Raw genomic sequence first — 22,876 nt, 5'->3', positions numbered from 1 at the left:
GTGAATTTGACCCTCTTTGTTGACGGCGCTTTCGAATGTGGTACATTGGGTACCGAAGTTGGATACCAAAGCCATCTGTTTGAACCAGGCTCGGGAGGTTTGCTCCGTTTTCCGTACCAAAACAGGCCCTTAGAAAGGGTTTTACTCAGTACTGCAATGGTGGGGGCCTTCCCGATCTTAGCGAATCCTGGGAACATTTACTTTTTGACGAAAGAAGAAAACGGACGTTAGAAGAAAGGATGAATCAATCTCCACTATCTTTGATTGTGGATTATTGGAAGTAAACGAAAGTGAAAATTCGAGTTGGACGGCCCTTCCTGTTTGCAGCTACAAACAACAACAACAATGTGGCGCATACGATTGCGATGCAAATTTGTAATTGGATTCTGAATTTTCTTATGCGAATAGTTTTAATTGAAAATCAGCGTGAATTTTGATAAAACTAATACGCCCAAACAAATCCATTTCTTGATGAGCATTATTTGACGGCAAATCGTTGCTAGATTCTTTTCATCTAACTTCAAAAAGATGCGAAATGATAATGTATTCTGAAAGATAAGTTTTTGAATTAGTCTAATCGACAATCGTTCACGGATTTTTTTCTGATTCTCGGATCCTGTTGGCATTTGTGCCAAGTCATTTCGAGAAGAGAAGTTAAAATGGAAAGAGCGGCACCCATGATAAGTATGTAGAATACACCAGCGACATTCTGCATTTGCAGTCCTCTCGCGGCATTAGGACTGTCGCTAGTTGACGATGAATCATCTTCAGCACAAAGAGATTCTGCTTCGAACCATTTCTGCCTGAGTTTCTCAAGCTCTCCAGTTTCTTGAAGGGCTGAAACGTTTGTTTTCAATAAATATTATAGGAATTTTGAAATGATACGCTGAACATTTTCCAAGTTATTTTTCTTTCTAGCTATGTATTTAGCGCAAGATGGGCTCATTTTTGATGCCCTTGCAAATAAATTTTCTCGGGTGAAATTTATTGAAGTACGAAAAATTTAGAACACCTCTTAAAGGAGAAAGTTAACATCACAGAAGTTATATTCAATCTTGACTTTAACAAAGTACTTGCCTAAAATGCTGAGTGTAATGCTTTCGAGATAGATAGCGTTCTTTGGAACAGCAAAGGCGTAGTTTTTCCTGTTGAATGGTTTTCCAACAGTTGTCAGTTCACAATGCTTTTTCTTCTGATACATGAGCACAGGGTAGTCCCACATGAAGGCGTAGTCCCCCTTGATTGCCTTCTTGTAACCCTCTTCAACGTTACTCACCATCGACTCAGATCTGGCATTGTCCATTTGCTTCCATAGCTGCTTATAAGTAGGATCTTCTGCAGCCTGTTCTGTACAATTAAAGTGGCAATTTAGAAATATCCGATTAGAAAAGAATTAATTTTAGTCTAAATTGATATTTTGGTTGTCTTACTTTGAAAAAATTTTTCCAAGCTGCTGTCCGCGACTGTGCCGAATATCACTTTTTGCTGCAAATAAAAAATGAAATCACAATTTGACCCTGAGATGAAGTTGTGGTTGTAACCAGGTCATGTCAACTGACCTGTGTGGCTAGATCTGACAATCCTTCTATGGGAGAGTCCATTCTCGTTACTGTGAGGAAGGCGGCTAAGTTGGCAGTATATGTGGCTATGATTATGAGAGTGAAGAACCACCAGAAGGTTCCTAGAAAACGGAAACCAATTCGGATCACATCTTAAAATAAAACCCTGATAAGGAATCCGTTGGAAGCTTTTGTCTATCCGTTTTTGCTATTAGCTACGTAAGTTAATACGCAATTTTTTATAATTATGTTAGCTGAAGAGCAGTAAGGTGCTAGATATTTATAGGTTTGGTTTTTCTCGCCATAGTGACCTTTCTGCTTGAATACCTATGATGCGCCCGCTGACAGTGTTTGGAGTGACGTCACAGCCCTGTTGCATCAGGGACGCCAAAGTGAACCACATACTGTTGTGAAAGTTGAACTGAGGAGACCTGTCTACTTTAACATCTTCAGCAACTCCTGGAGCCTCTTCTGGAACTCCCGTTCCTTTGGAGTCAGCTTGACTATTCTGAGAAGTGGTGCTATTGTTGTTGTGGTTTATATTTGATTGCATGATGGCTGACTGCGTGTTGTTAGTTTGGACGTAGGAATTGAGTTTGGATAAAACGAAAAGACATGTGCCTACTGCGAAAGAGGCAATAGCTATGCAGAGCCAAACCTGAAACAAATAGCCTCTCTATGTATCAATTATTCTTCATCATTATCGTTGCTTTTCCACCTAATTTTTGGATTTGAAACTGATTTATTATTTGCAGGGGATCCCACTTATAAGCACTTTGCAAAGCAGACTTTTGGTAGGAGTAGAACGTGCTTGGTAGTACGGTTTGGTTGAATCCGAATATATTTGCACTAACCTGAACTGTGAAAGGCTCTAGGAATCCGAATGCGCTGGTAGTCCTGCTGGGCTTTCGAACTAGGATACCCACTCCGTAGTCCATAAAGCTGGCCGTGAAGTCCACCACACTCTCTCGCTCGTAGTTCCTGATCATCCCAGCTACAGCCATGTCCGCTGAACAATAGAACACTCGTAACGCTGCTTCAGATATAAGTTATTGATGAGTATCTTGACTTTGATTAAGAGGCACTTAGCATAGTGGTAAGGCGTTCACTTTAGAAGCGTCAGATCGTGTAATCGATCCCATGCCATGGCAATGATAGTGTGTGAGGACGAGCTCTCACTTGACCTCTAGCTTCAGGTCTACCACAACCTGACCAAATTTGGCTGCAATAGTGGTACCACGTGAAAGTTCTAGACGCTTAAAAACCGCCTTGAGTCGCAAAAAAAAGAGCTTCGCTCAACAAAATAACACAGTCTGGAATGTGGGGAAATAATACAAACGGACTATCCTCGACAGGACTGTTAAGGCCTACTGATAGCTCCTCTGCGATTCGCAGGAACTACAATTAATTAATTAATTAAGAGATGCATATAGTATGATGATTTTCAGAAGGAAACTTCGAACAAAAAACTTAGTCTTCCTAAATCAGTTGAGAATTTTTCCCTATCATTTAGAGTGTAGGTTTTTACATTTTTAAAGGAAAGTTTTCATTTTGTTGGTGAAACAATTATACTGCTGAAAATGTTACATGCTGCATTTCACCTTTCGTCGAAAGAACTATTTGAGCGCAGTTTGTTTTTCAAGTAAAACATTCGTGTTCACCTTTTCCCCTGACGACGTCGCCCACCAGTCCCGTCCACTGGCCCTTTTCTTCGTCATAGACGCCGTAGCTGTTGTCGCCGACCTCGTAGAGCTCATACTCGAACTTAGTGCCCAGACTGCGCACATGGATCTGGATTGCATTGAGAATGTCTATGCAGTAGCCAGAGTAGCTCACACCTGCAGCAAAACATACAATATCGTCATCATCATCACGGGCTTCTTTTAGGCATTCGTTCTTGAATTCAAAAAGGCCATCGCCTTCATTCGCAGGAAAAGCTAAAAAAATACTTCATTGCTATACGATAATGAAATAATTAAAAGTTTGAAAGTTTCTATTCCCATTGTGCACCAGTGAAAATATATAAATTAGTGGTTTTGCTGGATCTCTCGCGTATTTTGTTACCGAGTGAAGTTCTGGTCTTGATGATGAAGGGATCCTCGACTGTGGTGACTATGCGTAACATGAGTCCTTTGAGACCCCTGAAACTGTCTCGGAACAAAGATGACTGGTTCCTCGCCACCCACTTCCCCTCCCCTCCTCCTCCCCCTCCCCTTTCCATGTATTGGGCGATGATTTCCCAGTGGGTATCCTAGAAACAAGCTAAATAGTATATTTAGATAACAATTGACTTTTTCGCATGCTTAATCTTGTAATACGCTCAGTGAATTTAATTAAACGTTGACTAATTATGAGCTCTTCAAATTTTTTTGAGCTTTTGTGTCATTTTTTTGGTCTGTGATAAAGTTCCCGTCGTTTCTATAATTCAATAATTTATAGAATTTTAAGAAAGGTCTCAAAACTCTTTTTCCAGTTGACTGTTCTGATGCAAATGCAGTGTTTAGACAACTATACCTTTGATAGCATCTTTGGTGATCCTATTGCAGGGTTGTCGTAGGGTCTGTTGAAGGAGTAGTTGGGAAGAAGAGTGTACCTCACTGCTAGTAAATCAGGAGAGAACTGAAGCCCCTCGGAGCTCGAGAAAGAAATCCGACCAGATAGATTACTCCTTAGCTGGTCAAATGTGAAAGACTCGAACAGACCTGCTATGTGTTCATCTGTCTGTTGGGTCTGATCTTCTTGGAAACACCGAACTGATTTCTAAAATTAAAGTACTGTTTTGTGTGGTAATAAGCGAAAAGCGTTATTATAGATGGAAACATGTTCATTCAGTTTTTTCAACAATGAACTTTCCATTAGTATGTATGATATTCGAGTATTACAAGAAAAATCGGAGCTCAAATAGCTATTTTTATATATACCGTTTTCCACTGCTGGTTTCTCTGTTTGACTGCGTGTGCGGTTGCATAGACTGCGTCCTTGATGAAGTCCACCGTTAGTCTAGTCTGGAATGTCTGTTGTCTGGGGAATTGTTGGTTCGAATTGGGATCCGAAGGAGCCAAACTGATCCAGTTGCTATCGTCCTCCTCTCCGTCTCTTGATTCTTTTGATGAGGGTGATTCTAGATTGTCATTCTGATGACGTCTGTCCATGCCCGTGTGAGCCCTGATTACAGCGATGACATTGGTGTCGTTTGATATCTTGGCCAAGATTCCAGGGTCTATGTCCGGGTTGGCTTGAACAGATATGAGAGCTTGCACCAAATTATTGCAAATATGAATGCACCAAATTATTTCATATTTTTTACCCATTTATTATACATGAGTCAAGAGATAGATAGTAAAAAATCATTTCCAATAATTCTTGGATCAAATTGCTAATTTTTTCTTATCGGTGTCTTCATTTTAGTTACGGGACCAATAGAAGTATAAGATTTTGATTTGGTCACCTAGGATCCACTTGTATGCTTGCCCAATGAATCCAGCCTCTTTTCCCTCTCTCAATATAGCCAGGGAGTTCTTGCTGTTGGCTACTATTACGAAATTAGTTATTTCCTCCAGTTTTGGATGTTTACTAGGCTGGAATGAGCCACTGAATCGTTGCTGTTGTTTCATGTCGTCTTGTGCCTGTAGTTTTTCTCGTACACAATCTACCACCTGGTTCCGAATATCCATTCCATTTTGTGTTTCCTGGTAGGCGTTGGAAAATTTGCAACTGAAACAGATACTGAGTCTTTTGAGCGTTATTTTGTCAGAACATTTCGACTCCGTTGCGTCCAGAAAGAGCCGTCAGCTTAACTCTCTAAACTCAGTGTCGACACCTTTGAATCTTTGGTTGGTTGTCAAATCATAAAAGTTTCAACGAGTCTCCGATGGGAGGATGCAAAAAAGCACTGATAGCCATCCCCCCACCTCCTACCATATATTCACTTCAGTTTTATGGTACTGCCTGTCGCTTTTCAAGGCTAAGTATCACAACCATGTGTTTAAAATTGATTCTTAACATCCGTCAAATTTCATAACAGTCGGGGACTGTGAATTTAAATTTCATGAGATAAAAATCGCAAATGTGGGGAGGGATGGGGAAAAAGCTGTCTAGTATGGCCTCGCGATACTTGCCCGTGAATGTGAACAGTCTGCCCGACTCTGCTATTTAGTGAGTGGTAGAAAGTGTTGAGTTGATATGGACCTGTGGAGTCATACACCACTACCACGTGTTCCCACTTAAGTCTCATGATAATGTCCAGAACTAGATCTGCAGATGGAGTCAACTGTGTTGTCAGTGGAATGTTGAACTGGGTAGATTGCCCTTGCTGTTGTTGCTGCCTCCAACGGTACCTACAGTTAGTGTTGGATTGTTAATTAATGGTGTTTTTTTAAATGTTAATTAATTTTTTAACGTTAAAAACTGCTGAAAATCCAGGAATGGTGTATAAGTCAGCCCTGCCTACAGTATAAATAAAATCGACTGCTCTGTTTTAGATCCCTTGTGTGAGGAAATTGTCAAGTGGACCATTATATTTCCACCTTGCAGCTTATCGTCGCCATGAGATCATTGCAATTGTATCTTTCTCTAAAGTTTCTCCGAGTTCTATATTGTTCAGCTAATGCTGTAACCTTGAATCTAGTGGCTCGTTTGTATTCGTTGACTGGTCTTTTCTGTTTGGGTATTCTGCAGGTTGGCAGCTACTTGTGTGTGTCATGAAGAGGTGAGTGACCCCCAGTTGTTCAGCCATGTAATACAGTGCGTCCCATGACTCACACGAGGTTTTTGTAATGAGGACATGTGGTCCACTTTCAAGCAGATTACACGCACGGGCCAAGGCTGAAAAACCACACGTTTTTGAACAAAGAAACGCAGATAAAACATCACCATTTTTGGGCTATGTTTCTTATCCAATCGTTTTTCGGAACAGCGAGGGTCAAGGCTGAAACAGCAGAATTTTCAAATAAAGAGAAACGGATTTTTAAATTATTTTTGGGTTATGTTTTTTTACAACAAATACTCTGAAAAGGCTTGCGAATCGCCCCTTTCCATGTGAATATATGTTTTTCGCTATCCAAAGGGTCTTTTTTGGGATCTGTTTTAGCACACGAAGTGTAAGGAGTCCTTCTTTGGGCGTACAGAGATAGTTGAAAGTTTATGGTGTCGATATACAAAATGAGGTGGTGGACTCTAAACCTTTAAAAGTCCAAAAATGCTGAGAAATACGCTTGCGGTGTAGAAATTTGGCAAAATATCTTCTTTTTGACACTTATGCATATAGTGTGCTGGAGAGTTCAATAATTTGTTGACCCAAACAAATTAAACAATTTTCTTAGTTTTTTCTAAAGTCACTTGTCGCTGACATGAAGTATTGTTGGTTACTTTTATAATGAGAGTCCAGTTCTTAAATTGTTTGTTTTAGTTGTAAAATGCGTAAGCATAGATTTTTACACGCCAAATTGATAAATACGTTTTGGCGTTGTGGTGATAGATCATAGTGAAGAATGGTTTTAAAGGTTTGAAGTAAGATCTTCATTGAACCGGTGCGCGTAAGATGAAGATCATTTTGTGTTATGTTCAGTCATTTTGTGTTGAATGAGCGGCAGGCTTAGCTTAGTGGTTACTTAGTATATGGTCTAGTGGTTACGACGCATTCTGACACGCATGAGGCGAAGGTTCGATTCCTTCTATACGCCATTCGCGCAATCCTGCTTTTTCGAGCCATGTTTCGATAGGATGGTGACCAGTCTAAGAGAAGAAGCAACACCAAGAGCAGAACAAACCCAATCTGGTTTCCTAGCCAACCAAAGGAGCCCTTCTTTGGTACTTTTTTATGACATCCATTTTCGGCTATCATTTTTGACCGGTTTCCGAATTTTTAAAATCCCCTGCCCTCGAGAAAATCCTAGATCCGCACCTTACCTTACCATATACTTTTTAAGGCCTTGTATGCGAAATTATTCATCTATTATTCGAATTTGGGTCGACCATTTGTTTTTTTTTTCATCAGAAGTTTGGCGAAATACACTTGCGAGATCAATTGTCTTGTAGCTGTGAATTAGACTTGTTTTTTCGTAAATAACTTTTTGCAAATGTGTATGAAATTGTAAATTCGCTTTATCAGTGAACCTTAGCAACTTTGAGACTCCTTCCCACTTGGCCCAGAGATAAAGCGGTGGCCTTTGTACCCTAAGGTCTGGTGTTCGAGTCCCTGTCGGACCTTGTTTATATTCAGTATGTATGAAATTTAATTTTTTTTCCGGAATTGGAACTGAATTTTCGGGCTTCCGTGTATCTACTTATGTTTTGTCAGCTTAGACGCCACATAGGGGAATTTTTTGACACATCGGGGAGTTGTCTTCAGTTAGATACCACATCGGGGAGTTCTCTTCAGTTTTCTTTGCAACTGTTTTTGATTTACTCCTGTAAATTTTAAAGTTAATAGCCCTGACGTATGTTATCATTGGTTTTCCTTCTTGTTTTTTTTTCGCTTCAACGCTTTATTTGGTGTAAATGGTTTCGGCTCATGTTTCATCGGGTAGTTTGCGCTGTTTCAAGTAAATTCAGGAAGGTTTAAAAATGTGAAAACTTAATTGCTGCAAAATTTTTATGACAATAATCTCTATTGGCATTTAATTGCTCTAAATTAAAATGACCACAGCTTCTATTGATTTTTTTGTCTCGAACCAATGGGCTTCTATCTCATTGTTGTTTGCTCAAATACTTCAACTTAACCATTTCAAAGTAAAAAAATGGCCTAACAGCTCTTTGAATTTCAAGAACAATTTTTGATTACACTTTTTTGATAATATAACTCAATTTGAGAAAACTGGATCAATTTGTAAAAAAAATTTTCCGCTGGGAAATCTGAAAATTAAATTCTAAGTTGAAAATTGATGACGTTTTTCGTGACTTTTCGACTTTCGTAAATGGAGACCGGCACTTACATGACTTTTAGCAGATGAAATTGAATTGAACTCAAATAATGCATGTATGTGCCTAGAAGCATTCGTAATTGCATGAATATGTATGGATGCACTTCTGTAAAACATAAGAGCGTTTTAAGACTTTTCCTAATAATAGCAAAAAATCATCACGACCTATATTAGTGTCTATAACACGTTCATCGATTCGTAACAAGCCTCTATTTGCCGAAGGCATTACGCTGAAAACAAAATAGCATCAACTAGACCCTGTTTTTTCTCAATGGGTTTGTAACTTAAAATCTGCTACTTAAAAAAACTTTCTCTGTGTTCCTGCTACATAAAAGTTGATACGTTAGATGGTATGAGGGCGTAAGCAAAAGTATCTCTGATTTTAATTTCTTTGCTACAAATATGACAAACTATGACCAAATATGTAATCACTTTCTGCTATGGCCAAGATTTTTGCTCTTAGATATCAGAAAAGCTAGTTTTTTTATTAGCGAAGTGGTAATTTGGCTATAATTAATCTGAGAAACTAAATTTGTTGTTTTCTTAACGAGATATTGTCTTGATTTGTGATCATCGCGATTGAAAGATTTTTTATACTAAATTCGGATTGGTTAAAATGTATGTTTTTATTTGGTCCTTCTGCGTGTATTAGTTCAAACTTTTTTTTTCTAACCCAACTCGCAAATTAAAGTGTTCATTAAAAGTATTCGCCTATTTGGTGGCATTTTTGCTATAATCACGATCTATAGCATTGGAAAACTCATAGCATCTGTTCTCTGCTTTATATATGATCAGTGTATGTGATCTATTAAGCGTATGTGGCTGAGTGGTTAGTGCGTGAGACTCATAATCTCTAGGTCGCAGATCTTATTTTACTCTTTTTGATTGCTTTGTATAGAGCTGCTTTTTGACGTGTTCTCGCTAGGGTTTGCGAAGCGAAGCTTTGCCTCTGTGTAAATAATTTGTTCTGAGAAATTTCATCTAAGGGAAAAGTGGTTGTTTCTGAATGTTTCTCGAGTTATCAAAGTGAATCTTATTCGAACGTTATCTGGTTTTTGAACGTAATCTAAGCAAGCGCAGAACTAAACGATCATCTTTGTCGAAATTATGTTTTTGTTACAAAGCATTTGATCTAGCTACATCTTTAGTTTTTCAAGTTTTTCGCTGCCCTGGATTCCAGTATTAAGTTGTGCTTGAAATTACTGGAAGGCATATCGCCATTGCCAACTGTGAAAAAAACGTGAGTTTTGCTGTGGGTTTTCTGGGAATTCTGGGTTTTTAAATTCTTGGTGTTTGATTTGAATAATTTCTTGCATTTCGCTATTTCCTTTGTTTTCTGAGGTTTTGCCCAGCTCTCTTGAGCAAACTCTCCCACAAGACAAACGAGATGTTCATGTGGTTGCCTTAAGGCTTGAATCTCTACCATGTTTCCTGATTAGCAATTACAAACTTAGTTCACTCAACTTGCGTTATTAGAATAATGATTTCCGGCTTCTAATTTTTCCCGTTTGGTGCAGATATAACGCGCTTGCATGGGAAACAAAGGTCCGTCCGTGGTTTGAGTCCGGACATGCTTGATTTTTGCGAGTTTAAAATTTTCTGCTTGCGCTTACTTGGTAACTAATGTATTGGAAGCCGCAACTAGACTTTTTCTTGTAAACAATTTGTCACAGACGTGATCTGGTAAAGCAGGTAGGAACTTGGTGTCTAAAATAAAAGTCAGCTTAGATACGTAGTTTGCACATTGACAGCAGAAAAAATTCTAGGCTGGGCCCAAAAAAGGAGCGCGAGCCGTTTCAGGGTCTGATAAGTTTTTATTTCGGCTATAAGAGGTGCCTTAATTTTCTGAATTTTTCTGGTTTTGTAGCGGTTTTGTCTGGTTTTGATGAAAAAACGAGCAGTGTTTAATGTTCTTAAAATTCTCTTATTAATTTCAATTGGTACCATGATTGTAGTTCATGGAGTTTTTGCTGTATATTTTCTTAACTGAATTTTTTAAATGAAAATTTCTCTTCCTTTTTTGTACTTTAAGCGAAGAAATATTAAAAACTAAATAGGTTAAGTACTCATCAAACCAACGAAAATATTATCTAAATTTAATTAAAAGCTGTAGCTATTATTGTATTTTTCCTTAAGATATAGCTTAGAAGGATTTAATTTGAAACAAACGTCTAAGTGTTTGAGATTAAATTAATACCGGTCAAAAGAAATTGATCCAAGAGATATGAATCGCTGCCAAAACTGAATCAATAATTCCAGAATGTTTAGATTCATTATGAATTTCTTTCATCTGAAGATAAGGTTTTAAAGGGTTGAAGAGCTAGAAGATAATGTAAGATATGATTCAGGTTTTGAGTCTCAGGCAAAAGTTGAGAAATTTTTGAAAACTGGTGGTTTAAATCTGCTCTTATTCCGGTTTATTGAGATATTTGTGACCCACTAGCGGATTTAGGGGGGTGGGCGCGGATGCCCCCCCGTCAGGGATTCGACCCAAAGGCCCCCCTTTTGTACTATTTTGAGATATCCCTTTTTGGCTGACTGACCCTAAAATTTTTGAGGCATTTGAGACCCTAAAGGAGCCAAAGTATACTAATTTTGAGGGGGGTGCGCGCGCCGAAAAAACACGATTTTTTGGTCTAAAATTTTCCAAAAAGAGCCGAAAGACGCCTTTTTGGGTCGACGAAATAAAAAGGTCGACGAAATTTTCGAAATTTTGTTGAAAATCCCCCCTCGAAAAATCCTAGATCCGTCCCTGTTGTGACCTTCGAATAAAAGTGAAATTAAATCACATTGCACCCTGGAGCAGTGTTGGTCCTTTAATAACACAGTACGTTTTAAACACTGTTTAAAACGTCTGTCAGAAATAGCGTGTTATTTTCTCGTGTCATAAATGACGCCATAACAAGCCAGCCTCCGATATGTGCTTGAGATTACTTGGAGTGTGAATTATGATTATGAACATATGATTAATTACTGGAATCCGTCTAATTTATTTGACGGAAACTTTTGTGATTTTTATCATGAACGCCACTCATAATCTGGAAAACCAAGCTTAGAATGAACACCAAACATGTTCATGAAATAAACCATTTAATGATAGCAAAAAAAGTGTTTTGTCTACCTTTGTAAGGGTCGACACCGAATGATATGTCTACTGTGCTCTCAATTTCAACTCCCATCCTAGTCCACAGAGTCTCATTGATCTCCGCGAGGCCCCGCGAGACGTCCCGGTGGTACAGGTGCGGTGTATTCTCAATAAGAACGGCCACTTTAACCTTCACAGGCGGATGAGGCTTAGAATCTGTAACTTGGTCCCCATAAACAGTAATGGATGCTAAACTGCAGAAAATAGGAAGTATCTTTAGCACCATTGGCGCGAGTTGTATCACAAATAACGAATTACAGTAGCGGATATAAACCATTTTGATGATGAAATGTTAATGGTATACCTTTGTAGATAATATTTAACTCTCAGGTTTAGTGAAAGTTCTAAACATTAAAGTATCGGTTATAAATATAAACTGCATGTCAAAGAAAACGTTTGGATTGGCAGTTATGTATGGGTTAATAAATAGGACAGGTTTGGCTGGGTTTTGGATAGGATAAGAAACCAGTAGCTGTTGTTGTAGCAGAATTGGCTCAATTTTCTTGTTCGAAGATATAAAAAAATCTTTGCCCTAACGTTAATTAGAGCAACACGTCCTTGAAGGTTGTTTGCTCTGCGTCACAATATTACCAATGTTTAGTAACCATTTTGCGGGTGATTTCCGAAAGCGCAAGTTGTTTCGCTATAATTGTCAAAATAAACTGGGAACTTCTGTTGCAATTGTGTTGAACTGTGAAATGAAAGAATGATTTATTAGTTCAGATGGAAAAAAACACGAGTAATTATCTTTTAAGGAGTTTATAAGTTTTTGTGGGCAAAGTTGATAAGAGTTACTGCGACCCTGGGATTTATTCAATCTTTACTTTGACGGGGAGAATTTATTCACTCCGAGCTAAGTGGCAAATAATTTTAGCCGCAGCTGAAAGGCGGGGCTATGTAACAGGAGAAACGGGAGTCAGGAGAAAGATGAATTAGTTTACGAGAGGGGGATGAAAAAAGAAATCATTTGGGATCAAGTTCAATGTTACGTTAATCCATGATCAATAATCAATATGATACGCTAGCACTCCGCAACTCTATTCGTAACACATTCTACTGTAACTCAAAAAAAATTACTCCGGTTTCCTATCGTTGTAGTTCAATGAATATTGTTATCACCTATTATTTTCTATGATTAAATTGGTATCCAAGGTGATAATGAAATGTGGTAATAATTGAACGAAGATGTCGGTATTCAAAAAGCTAGGGTATAGGTAGTCAGTAGTTTTTGAATTTGGGCTATAACTAAATTAGAAGTCTGATAATGAACGAACTAGGAGGCAATGAATTTTAGAGTGGTATCAACTGTCGCTTTGTTGAACTTGTGTCTGGTTTGAGAGCAAAGGGGGTAGACAGAATTGGTTTTCACTAATTAGGAATTCATGTCGCTCTGGTAGGGGGATTGAGCAGTTAGGATTTGTAATAAAAAGAACAGATTTGCTATAACTTCTCAGCGGGGACGAGAAAAGATTGACGGGAGTTCAGTTTACTTATTTACATTGGCAAAGCTGACACTTGTTTATGAATTGTCAACAACACTGACAGCTAATAGCTTCGCATGTAACTGTTACTGTTAATGGTAAGAAATGTGATATAGGACTGAAAAGATGTACGGTAATAAGTTCAGAGTTTAGACCAGTGTTCTAAAACAGGTTAGTTATTTTTTTGAGTATCACAGAATCAAACAAGTAAAGATGAAACCGGAAGGAATGGACTTTGCTGGAATCAGTTTTCATGTTCGTTAATAACAACGTTTATCAATTTTTGTATCGGTGCGCCGCTAAAATGGTTGTGCAATGGACATTTTGTGCGTGCTAGTTGAATTTCGTTTTTATTTTATGTATAATTTTCTTTGATATGTTGTTTTAGAAGCCGAAATGCCAAATTGATCAAAAGTATGTTTTTTTTTGTTTGATCATAGTGGAATATAATTTCATATCCGAGTTTTCCGTTGTTTTTAAACCAACATTATCCGGTGCTAGATTTAATCGTCAGAATTGAATTCAAAAGTCGGAAGTTCGGAATCTGGCTCATTGAAAAATTATAAACATCCGTCAAGTTTTTTTGATTTTTTTGTAGTTTTGTTTAATGTTTTGTAAGTGTGTCACAGAAACTTGGATAGGTAATGCAACCGCTCATTTTAGGCAGTAATTTTCTTTCAAGTTTTTTTTTCGGATTCCTGTTTTTCGTCCTAGTTTCCGTCGATTCATTTAAGTTTTTTTTTAATGCAAATTAGCTTATCTGGTACGTTTTTTGAGTTTATTTTCCGAAGCATGCGTTTTATAATATTGATTTAACAGTTTCTACTATGATTGAAAGTTATGTAATTTGTGATTTTTTAAATGAATTAAACGGTTTCCGCTTTTGTGATATCGGCTTAGTCAACTTACATTGCGTAGTTTTGAAGGCAACATTTATTTTTATGTGTTTCATTACAGATGGGTCGTAAAAACATTTACTGCTCATAATTGTTTTATGAAAACAGTTTTGTTTTTGGCACATAAGGGGCGACCCAAATTTTGAAGCCTTAGTTGGCGCTCGGTTATTGTTTCCCAATGCTTTTTAAGGGTGTCTATGAACATTATCTAGTACGAACATGAAATTTTCGTAGGTGTATTTTTTTCAACTACCGGTCGGAATATTCCTGCTACTTGCACAGCAACCGGCTACTCTTGTTTCAACATTTGCGAGAGGAAGTGTCTGTCTTGTAATCGGAAATTTTCCGTAAATAACTTTTCTTACAAATATCTTTATTATTCTTCTTTATTCACCTATCTTTACAAATCGTTTCTTTATAATTGAAACTTAAAAACTTCCAAGTTTTTTCACTCTTGGCATAAAAGTGACGCTGTCGTTTTTGCAGCCTACCCTAAGGTCTGGGGTTCGAGTCTCGGCCAGAAGTTTTTCACTATATATGCAATTGAAATTTTTCTAGGTTTGAGTTGAATTGTCAGACTTTCGTTTGTCTGCTCGAGGATTATCGGCTTAGTTACTACATCGCGAGTTTTTCTTAAACTATAAGTGATTTTGATTGTAGTTGAAAGTGCAAGTATTGCTACCTTTAGTTTCAAGGGGACTAAACCTAATTTTTTAAATTAAAATCATATTTTCAGGCTCATTTTGTGTCTGCTTAAAGATTTTTGGCTTTGTTTCCTCTTCCTTAATTTTTTCCGTTGGTAGTTTAATATTCAAATGTCCTGCATGTTTGTCTAGAACGAGCTTCTATCGAGAGATACGAAAATTTAAATTTTTGTTAGACTTAGTTTTTTCAACTTCTTTTGATTTTTAACTTTGTGTTCTATTGCAAGTGATGTGAAGCTCCGCTTCGCCTCTGTGTAACATTTTAACTTTCTATTCCTTGTCTTCTAATGCGTTTTTTTGCTTCGCCTTTATGTCTTAATAGTTCCTTTTATTTTAAAGGTAATAAATTGTATTTTCGGTAAATTATGTATCAATAAAACAAAAAGTAAAAAATGAGTTAACTGAGGTTGAGTCATGATTGCAAAACTCAACTGTATCATTTCATGACCTGAAGACTCAGCTTTATACATTTTTCCTTTTTCTTGTGGAAAAGAAACTTTGCATTGAACAGTGAAATATGTCATTTTAGTTACAGTTTGAAGATAGTAGTTCTTGGACAGGTGAGTATTCACAAGTACCAAAATGATAAATCAGTCCCATTTGTGCCAAAATAAAAATCAATCTAGTTAGTACCAAAAATATTCAATTGGCCAAAGACTACTAAGCCGACTACTTTAAGCTCTTGGTACTACCTACGATAAGCAGCTTTAATTTTCGTATAGAGTCCTACCCTCTGTTGGCAAGCTCGCAAGACGATGGCGCGACTGCGGCGGTCATGATTCTGCTCTTTAGTTTTTTTCTGTTTGAACAATAGAAAATTAATGTAATAATTCTTTGGCTCACAATTGAACCAATCAGAAATCGAGTTGAATAATTTTGGTACAAATGGGACCGATTGTTCATTTTGGTACAAATGAACCTTGGTACAAATGGGACTTCACCCTTCGACAGTTTTATGAGTTTTCAAAGTACTATGAAAAGTTTATAGAGATGTTTCTGGTGTAATGCATTAGTGGGCAAAATTAAACAAGAATGGCTATATCTAAATTGCTTGGTTTCTAGGACTGTTTTGACAATATTGACTTAGAATTTAATTCAATTTCCTGCACATAACGAAGCAATCGGCTTCAGTTTACTTCTATGAAAGTATCAATGCTTTCTTTTTTAGCTTAACTTTTGTTTCCATGTCTCAAAAATGCCAGCTTTTGCAGTCAAAAATTCGTTTTTCTTTCAACGTGAATTCTTTCTCGAATAATTAAAGTTAAAGCTGTTGTTCATGAGATGTCACAAACGCTCTGCAAGAAAGTTAAGTTTTTCAAAGTTGTGTAAACCCAGGTCTTTTCTCACAAATTAACGCCGTAGGGAAAATTTACATCAGATTGAAGAAACTGACATTTTCAGACTCCCCTAATCTAAAAATCAATTTTTGATTCTTTTCTAGAGGGTAGCTCGTTTCATTTGCTCTCATGTTGTACTTATTTACATGTTGTATTTATTTACATGGGAAATAATTTTTAGTTCTTTTCAAAGTTGACATTTCAAAGAGAAAATGGAATTGCTTTTATATATCACTCGATTGAAATAGTTGCTGAAATATTGATAAAAAACTTCTCACCAGCGCGACCATGCTACACTAGTGGCTAAAATAAAGCGCAAATTCAGGATTTCACTCTGTAAAACGCCTATTTTCAATGTACATTTTGGACCACATTTCCTTCAAAATTCAGTAAAACTTTTACATTGACCGAGAGCAAATGATCAGAGCTACCATCTGTGAAAGTATCAATAGTTGGTTTCAATGACTTACCAATATAATCCGCGTCTGAAAATGCCAGTTTTCCTCATCTGCGCTAAGTTTTTTTTTACTTCGCGTGAATAATTAACAAACGTCTGAGTTAAGTAAAAATTTTACACTGATTGTTTCCAATTTCTCGCTGAGAATGTTTCACGTTGCATGAACAGTTTTTTTTACTCCGCTTATCCAAGAAAAATTTCACTGCGAAGCAAAATTTAGTACAGATGAGGAAAACTGGCTTTTTCAAACCAGGATTACATTGGTGAGTCATTGAAACCAAATATTGATACTTTAACAGATGGTAGCTCTGATCATTCGCTCTCGGATAATGTAAAAATTTTAATGAATTTCGAAAAATGTGCATTGAAAACAGGCGATTTACAGAGTGAAATCCTAATATTGCGCTTCATTTTCTTGACTAGTGTATATGAGATGAAACGTTTTTTTTTGGTTGTTTTAAAAGTAATGCACGAAATTAATGCATACTTAGATATTGTGTTCTTTTTGCATCAAAACCATCGGAGAAAAAAGTTGTTCATGCGACGTGAAATTGAATTTTTCGGTGTGACAACTTAACAAAACTCGACTGTTTTCATAAATTCACGCGCTTTGAAAAAGCTTATGCAAGTAGTAAAAGCAACTGGCATTTTCCGACCCGCAATAAACTGGTCTTTGAAACAAATTTTGATAATTTCCCCGATAGTAGTTCTGATCATTTGCTCATGATCCATAAATTTTGAATTAAATAATGTCAAAATCGTTCTTGAAAACAAGCGTTTAAGAGAAAAACTTGTATTTGCGTTTACTTTTGACCATTAGTGTAGTGCATACTCAGTTTTTTTATGGATGCATTAAAAATCAAATTAAACGATATGTAAAATACACCGAACAGTTCAAAACTGATTGCATAGATCTCGCGCTAAATCGATCAAAACTGTGACCCACTATGATGGAGAAAATAAAGCGCCAATTCAAGTTGTTGTTCTCTATGATGCTGTTCAATTTTTGGACAACATATACTTAGAGTTAGGAGAAAATGTTTTAAGTTCTTACCAGTTTTTTTGGGTCTCAAAATACCAGGTTTTGCCATCTTCAATAGTTTTCCTACAGGCGTGAAGTTGTGAGAAGAAGCCAAGTTTCGGTAATTTGTCACGCTAGGAAGCCAATTTTTTTTCGAGAAAGTTTCACATTGCATGAAAACATTTTTTAAAATCTCGTTTGTTCAAGAAAGATTGCACGCTTGTAGGAAAACTTACTGCAGATAATGAAAACTGCCATTTTCAGGCCCAGGAAAGCTTAGTCAGCACTCAAAACCATCTTTTGATAACTTCGTTGAGGAAAGCTTAGATGATTAGTTCTCGGTCGCTGTAAAAGTTTTCTTCGAACTAAGTGTGTGTTGTCCAAAATGGAGGTTGAAGATAGACATTTTAGAGTGTATGGCCTCGAATTTGCGTTTAATTTTTTCCGCCTAGTGTAATAGGTTGGTACCTTTTTAAACAGTGCGCTAGATTGTAATAAGATCACATAAGTGTGTTCTGGAAGTTATTTGCGGAAAAAATCTAAAGTGATTTGAAAAGCAGCTTTAAAAGACGCATTGCAAGTTTTTGATGAATAAATTAAAATGCAATGGTGTAAAAGTCACATGTTTGGAGTTGACTGTCAAAAGGCGATGTTTCGTCTCACAAATATTGATTTTGGCCACTCATATTTGCCACTGGGAAAATAGACAGTAAAGCTGTGGGATTTTTTGGTTTTGATGCCAGTGTCTGTGCTTTTGGTATATATTGTCATTCTGCTTCTATGGTGTTCGTTATGGGTGGGAACTACGAGAATAAAATTATCTTTGCTTAATTGTCTAGCTTTGCGCTTGACTTTCGGAGATCTCTGCTAATTTGATACTTAACAAAGACTAAATTTCGATTTTCATTCTAAATATACTAAATAATTTTCTCCATGTTTCCTTGTTGAATAGTTTTGCTTCTGATTTGAAAATAAATTTTTGAAGCGTTATTATAAAATTATAACACAATTTCTCTTAAAGATGATGGTTGATAGTTCGTAAAAAGGAAATGTTTTTGATTATTTTTAAAGGTAAGCAAATTGATTTGGTTCTTATATATAGTCTTTTTTGGTAAAGTTTCTTAGTTTTCGTATTCGCAAGTTTGAAATAAAAAAATCAATGTTAAATTCGTTAATGGAGAGTTCTGAAAATTCACTAATTTGCTAATGTAAGCTAGTATTTAAGCAATGATGAAAATTTTAGCCTCTTAGTTTTTTCCCTGGGGAGGTTGACGGATTTAGTAAATAATGTATTTTTGAACTGCTCCTGTTAGATTAGAAATTTTAATAACTCAGCTTGGAATAGCAAACTGTAACTCTGATTGCAGTGCAAAGAATTAATGGAGCAGAAAATACAACGTATACATTTTCTAGGAAAATGGTGATTGAAATTAACCAAATATTGAAGCAGGAATTGAAGTTAAGCAGCCGACATTTTTGTAAATATAGAGCGCACCCAAGGATAATCAGGTTCATTTAATCATTCGATTGGCGAGACTTTTTGTTGTAACAGCTGGGAAGCAGCTTGATTATCTAAACTTAAGGAAATTTGGTGGAAAATAAAGAACACAGTATTTTAGATATAGGGTTCTCTCCAGTTGAATGAAAATTTTCAGAGGTTCAATCCGTGTGTTGTTTATTTCAGCTGTTTATTGAATGAGGGTGGAAGGTAAATTGAGCAATTTTTATTAAATTGGAAGCCACTTGTTTTTGGATTTAAATGTCTTTCAAATAGAATTGAGCAGCCCTTCGTTCGTTCCTGTTTAATTGAACAGATGTGGAATTTGTCAGCTTCAGTCATAGTTTTATTTATGGCAAAAGGAAACAATCTGAAACTGATAAAATATTACTGAACGCTGTAGTTTAGATACTTATTCTTACCTCTTTGCGATTGAAAAATAAGCAGGGAAGATTTGACAGGTGGATTTACATGGAAGGACGCCTTGTCTTTTGGGATTTAACCCTATCACCACCCAAAGGGTCCCATTTTGTCAACCCAGGAGCATTTTCAACAGATTCGATCATTAAAAAATAAAAAAAATTTTCTTCCCGATTTCAGTAATTTGATTCTATCTGGCGTTTGCGATAATATTTTTTTCTAAACATCAAAGTTTTCTAAAATAGTTAAAACCAGGGGCTGATCTAGGATTTTCTTGAGGGCTGGCGGATTTTCAAAAAAAAATTTATCGACCTTTTTTTAGGTCGACCAAATTGATTGTCCGAGCTCTCCCAGTTTTGACCAAAAAATAGTTTTTTTTTCGGTGCGCGATCCCCTCTTTAAAAAAGTATATATTGGCGCAAAAGACGCCTTTAGAAAATTTTTAAGGTCAGCCAGCCAAAAATGGAGGTGTTATTATAGTACCAAAGGAGGCCCTTTGGGTAGTTAGGGTGTCCAATCTCTTTGGCGTTACGGTTTTAAGCTCACTGTTTCTGTACAAAAGGTAAAAGTTCATTGAACGTAAAGGCAAAAGGTTTGCATTGAAAGATTATACTTTTTTGGCAGAAGTTTTAGTGAACAACGCACTGGGCAATTTTGCAACTACCTTTTGAGGTCTTTTATTTGGAGAAAGTTCGTACCTGTCTTGGACGAGTTAAGGAATTGCATCTTTTACTGCGCAAAAACGATCAGTTTAAGCAAGTTATGACGCTCAATTTCTTCTGGTGTAATTATTTGTAACTGTTCCTTGCTCACTAATTATATCTCAATGTAAATATAAATCGTTCGCTTGTATTTATCCCTAAGGGCGGAAAGATTTTGATTGAAAGTTAATCCTCTACCGTCGAAAGGTAACAACCCTCTCAGGTTTATTTATTTAAATGTGCCCGAGCAGGTTAGTTTTTGTTCCTTTCATGTGGCACTTGACCGAATGTCTCAATCATATGGTCAAGGGATATTTAGGCCCCGCTGCAGGCTTTTAATTTTCTGAACTATTTTGACTGTTTTTTGGACGGTGGATGTTTGTTGAGGCTATTTAATAAACCGCAGCTAGGAATTAAAGGTTTAGAAAGGTTACTTTTTATTCGGTGTTTTTTAGTTGATAATCATTTTAATTGGCTTTTAGTCGATATCGTTTCTCGTAGTAAAAAGTTTCATGTGGATCCGGTTTTCTCTTTTTAGATGATTTTAACCTTGAAAAGTTTGATTGAAGGGTTTGATTGAAGGTTTGAAAAGATAAAATTTTTCAGAAACTGTTGTTTTCATCCACACGCAAAATCAATTATTTCAAAAAAAATAGTACTTTTAAGAGTGAGTTATCTTATCAAAGCCCTTTCACGTATTACTTGAAATGATAAACATTTCGAGTTTCAGTCCAAGTATGCAAAAAAAGTGTTTTTGATTTTAACAATGATTCTCTGTATCGCCATTTTTTTGAAGCAAATGAAATAAGTCAAATTTTTCGGTGCGATAAATGTGACAGAAAATTTTGGTGATTCCTGCAGTTGAACCGACAATTCTTGTTGTTCCGCCAACGTCGTGGGCAGGAACATTCTGTTTGGGCGTTTTTTCACGCTAAACGATACATCAAAGCGATATGTGCCAATAAGTCGATTGGAAAACAATATAAAAGCCCTCAATTTTTTAAAGAGTTGGAATTAAGGCTCGTGGTCGTGAAAAAAATTTCAAATATTTCACTTTTTCACATTGATGATTTTCCTTTGAACACATGTTAAGATACTAAATGAGCCAACTTGTTTTTTACATAGAAAAACTAACCTGTTTTTTATAAGTTGATTTGTCTATAGTAATTAATTACTGACGCTTCGATTCAGCACCTCGTCATCGCAAAAAAAGACCTGAAAATTTCTTAGAAAAAAGGCAAGTTAAATGTGATCGGAACTTTCCGTGACACTTCAATGGCGACTTTTTTGTTTATAACATCTTTATAATAGTGCAAGGAATTGTTTTGTTTGAGACAGGTTTCTAATAGTGGAAGGGTGAATCTGCTGCCCTTAAAAGAATTTAATTTTCCGTTGTTGAGGTTTTAAGGTCTTAGCTGCGTCGCTATATTTGAAAATCAATATGAAGCTTGGAAGGTATATATATCAATATCAGTTCATTAAGAGAAGAGAATAACTCAATGGTCACCTAATAACATCAAAATCATAAATTAATTCAACTGCACCTGTTTTGAAGAGAGTAATCACTCCTTTGTTGATATTGTAACTTAGAGCCGTATTTTGTCATGAGATTCTATCAGTTTGTCAAATATGACGCAAAAGCAAGTTGAAATTGTCTTTGTTTGAAGTTTAAAATCAGCCTGTATTGTTTTAATGTAAATAATATTAAGACATTAAGCAGGCTGTGTTTGTTTAGATTTAAGATTTAGGTTTAGAATAAAGCTGAAAAAACACAAGTCACCGTCTCCCTGTGTTATTGATCGTCTCGTACGGATAGATTAGCTTTGATTGGAAACTAGACAAAGACGATTTTTACTCTTTTAGGAAAGGTTTAGATAAAGATTGAGGTCTGAAAACCCGTTTGATTGTCTGCTGATTTAACCATTGAAAACTTTGGCCCAAGGCCAAGCCTGGTTGCAATAACTTGCTAATTGATTTTTCTCTGGGGCCAATTCCAAGTCTAGTCTCATTAAGTTCGAGTGGGTGCGTTCTGTTTTGATATAATTCAAGGAGTTTTGTTTTAATCAGTTGAAAGCTCTATCTACATCAGATTCGGATGTGTTAGACAAGAGACTATGCTGTTACCACTTACATGGCTCTTGGCTCGAAAATAATTCATTTTGTGCCATCAAGATATAAAATTTGAAGCAATACACCCAATTTTTCTTAGCAACCGCGTACAAGTAACTGAGGCTGAAAACGTTCTAAAAATTAAGCAATTTCAAAGCAACTGGCGAGGCTCGGAAAAAACAAAGGTACACAAAAAAGTTTAAAGAATTTCAGTGTTTCCGATTTCATCGGGAGAAATATAATTACAACTCCCGTCAGGAAAATCTATTTTGTACTCTTTTTAAGAAATATTGAAATACATAATTTTTTCAACTCAATTTTCATCATTTGATTGGATTCCACAGCGTGCAGAGAACTGATCACTATTAGCAATCGCTCAGCACACACTAGTTAATTATTTACGACACAATTCTGTCAATTCTTCTTCAGAATTAAGCAATTACTAAACAACTTTGAGGCTCAAATTAAAACGTTCAGCTAAGCAACCAAGCCTCAGCCGGGCAATCTGTTGCTTATAAAAAAAATGAGTTTATCGGAAATAAAGAAAAAATGTTTCTCCCGTAAGGATAATTCCGTAAAAGTTTTGATATGCGAGAATGTTCAAAGGGCTGTGTAATGGCCATTGGCT

General features: G+C 36.5%; 1 protein-coding gene across 1 annotated transcript; it reads right to left on the bottom strand.

Annotated features, from left to right (window-relative positions):
- Window positions 1–561: 561 nt before the first annotated feature.
- On the bottom strand, window positions 562–11,850 carry LOC134841804 (glutamate receptor ionotropic, kainate 2-like). The gene is made up of 14 exons (XM_063857840.1): window positions 11,601–11,850; window positions 6,176–6,383; window positions 5,678–5,896; window positions 5,008–5,273; window positions 4,481–4,794; window positions 4,074–4,319; window positions 3,624–3,810; window positions 3,221–3,397; window positions 2,414–2,568; window positions 1,887–2,217; window positions 1,560–1,681; window positions 1,431–1,485; window positions 1,078–1,347; window positions 562–837 (listed from the first exon to the last, which is right to left on the bottom strand). The coding sequence occupies exons 1-14, from the start codon at window positions 11,848–11,850 to the stop codon at window positions 569–571; spliced, it is 3,069 nt and encodes a 1,022-aa protein (XP_063713910.1). The 3' UTR covers window positions 562–568.
- Window positions 11,851–22,876: the final 11,026 nt, after the last annotated feature.

The sequence above is a fragment of the Symsagittifera roscoffensis genome, chromosome 3 (genome assembly GCF_963678635.1).
Source record: "Symsagittifera roscoffensis chromosome 3, txSymRosc1.1, whole genome shotgun sequence".
In the NCBI taxonomy this organism is placed as follows: domain Eukaryota; kingdom Metazoa; phylum Xenacoelomorpha; order Acoela; family Convolutidae; genus Symsagittifera; species Symsagittifera roscoffensis.
Note: the sequence above shows the minus strand (reverse complement) of the source record. Positions and strands in the feature narration are given on the sequence as shown.

Coding starts and splice junctions, on each gene's coding strand:
- LOC134841804 (XM_063857840.1), bottom strand. CDS start 11,850: ATGGTGCTAAAGATACTTCCTATTTTCTGCAGTTTAGCATCCATTACT. Junction 5,897..6,175: donor AACGAGCCACTAGATTCAAG/GTTACAGCATTA, acceptor CACTAACTGTAG/GTACCGTTGGAGGCAGCAAC. Junction 2,569..3,220: donor CGACGTCGTCAGGGGAAAAG/GTGAACACGAAT, acceptor TCTATTGTTCAG/CGGACATGGCTGTAGCTGGG.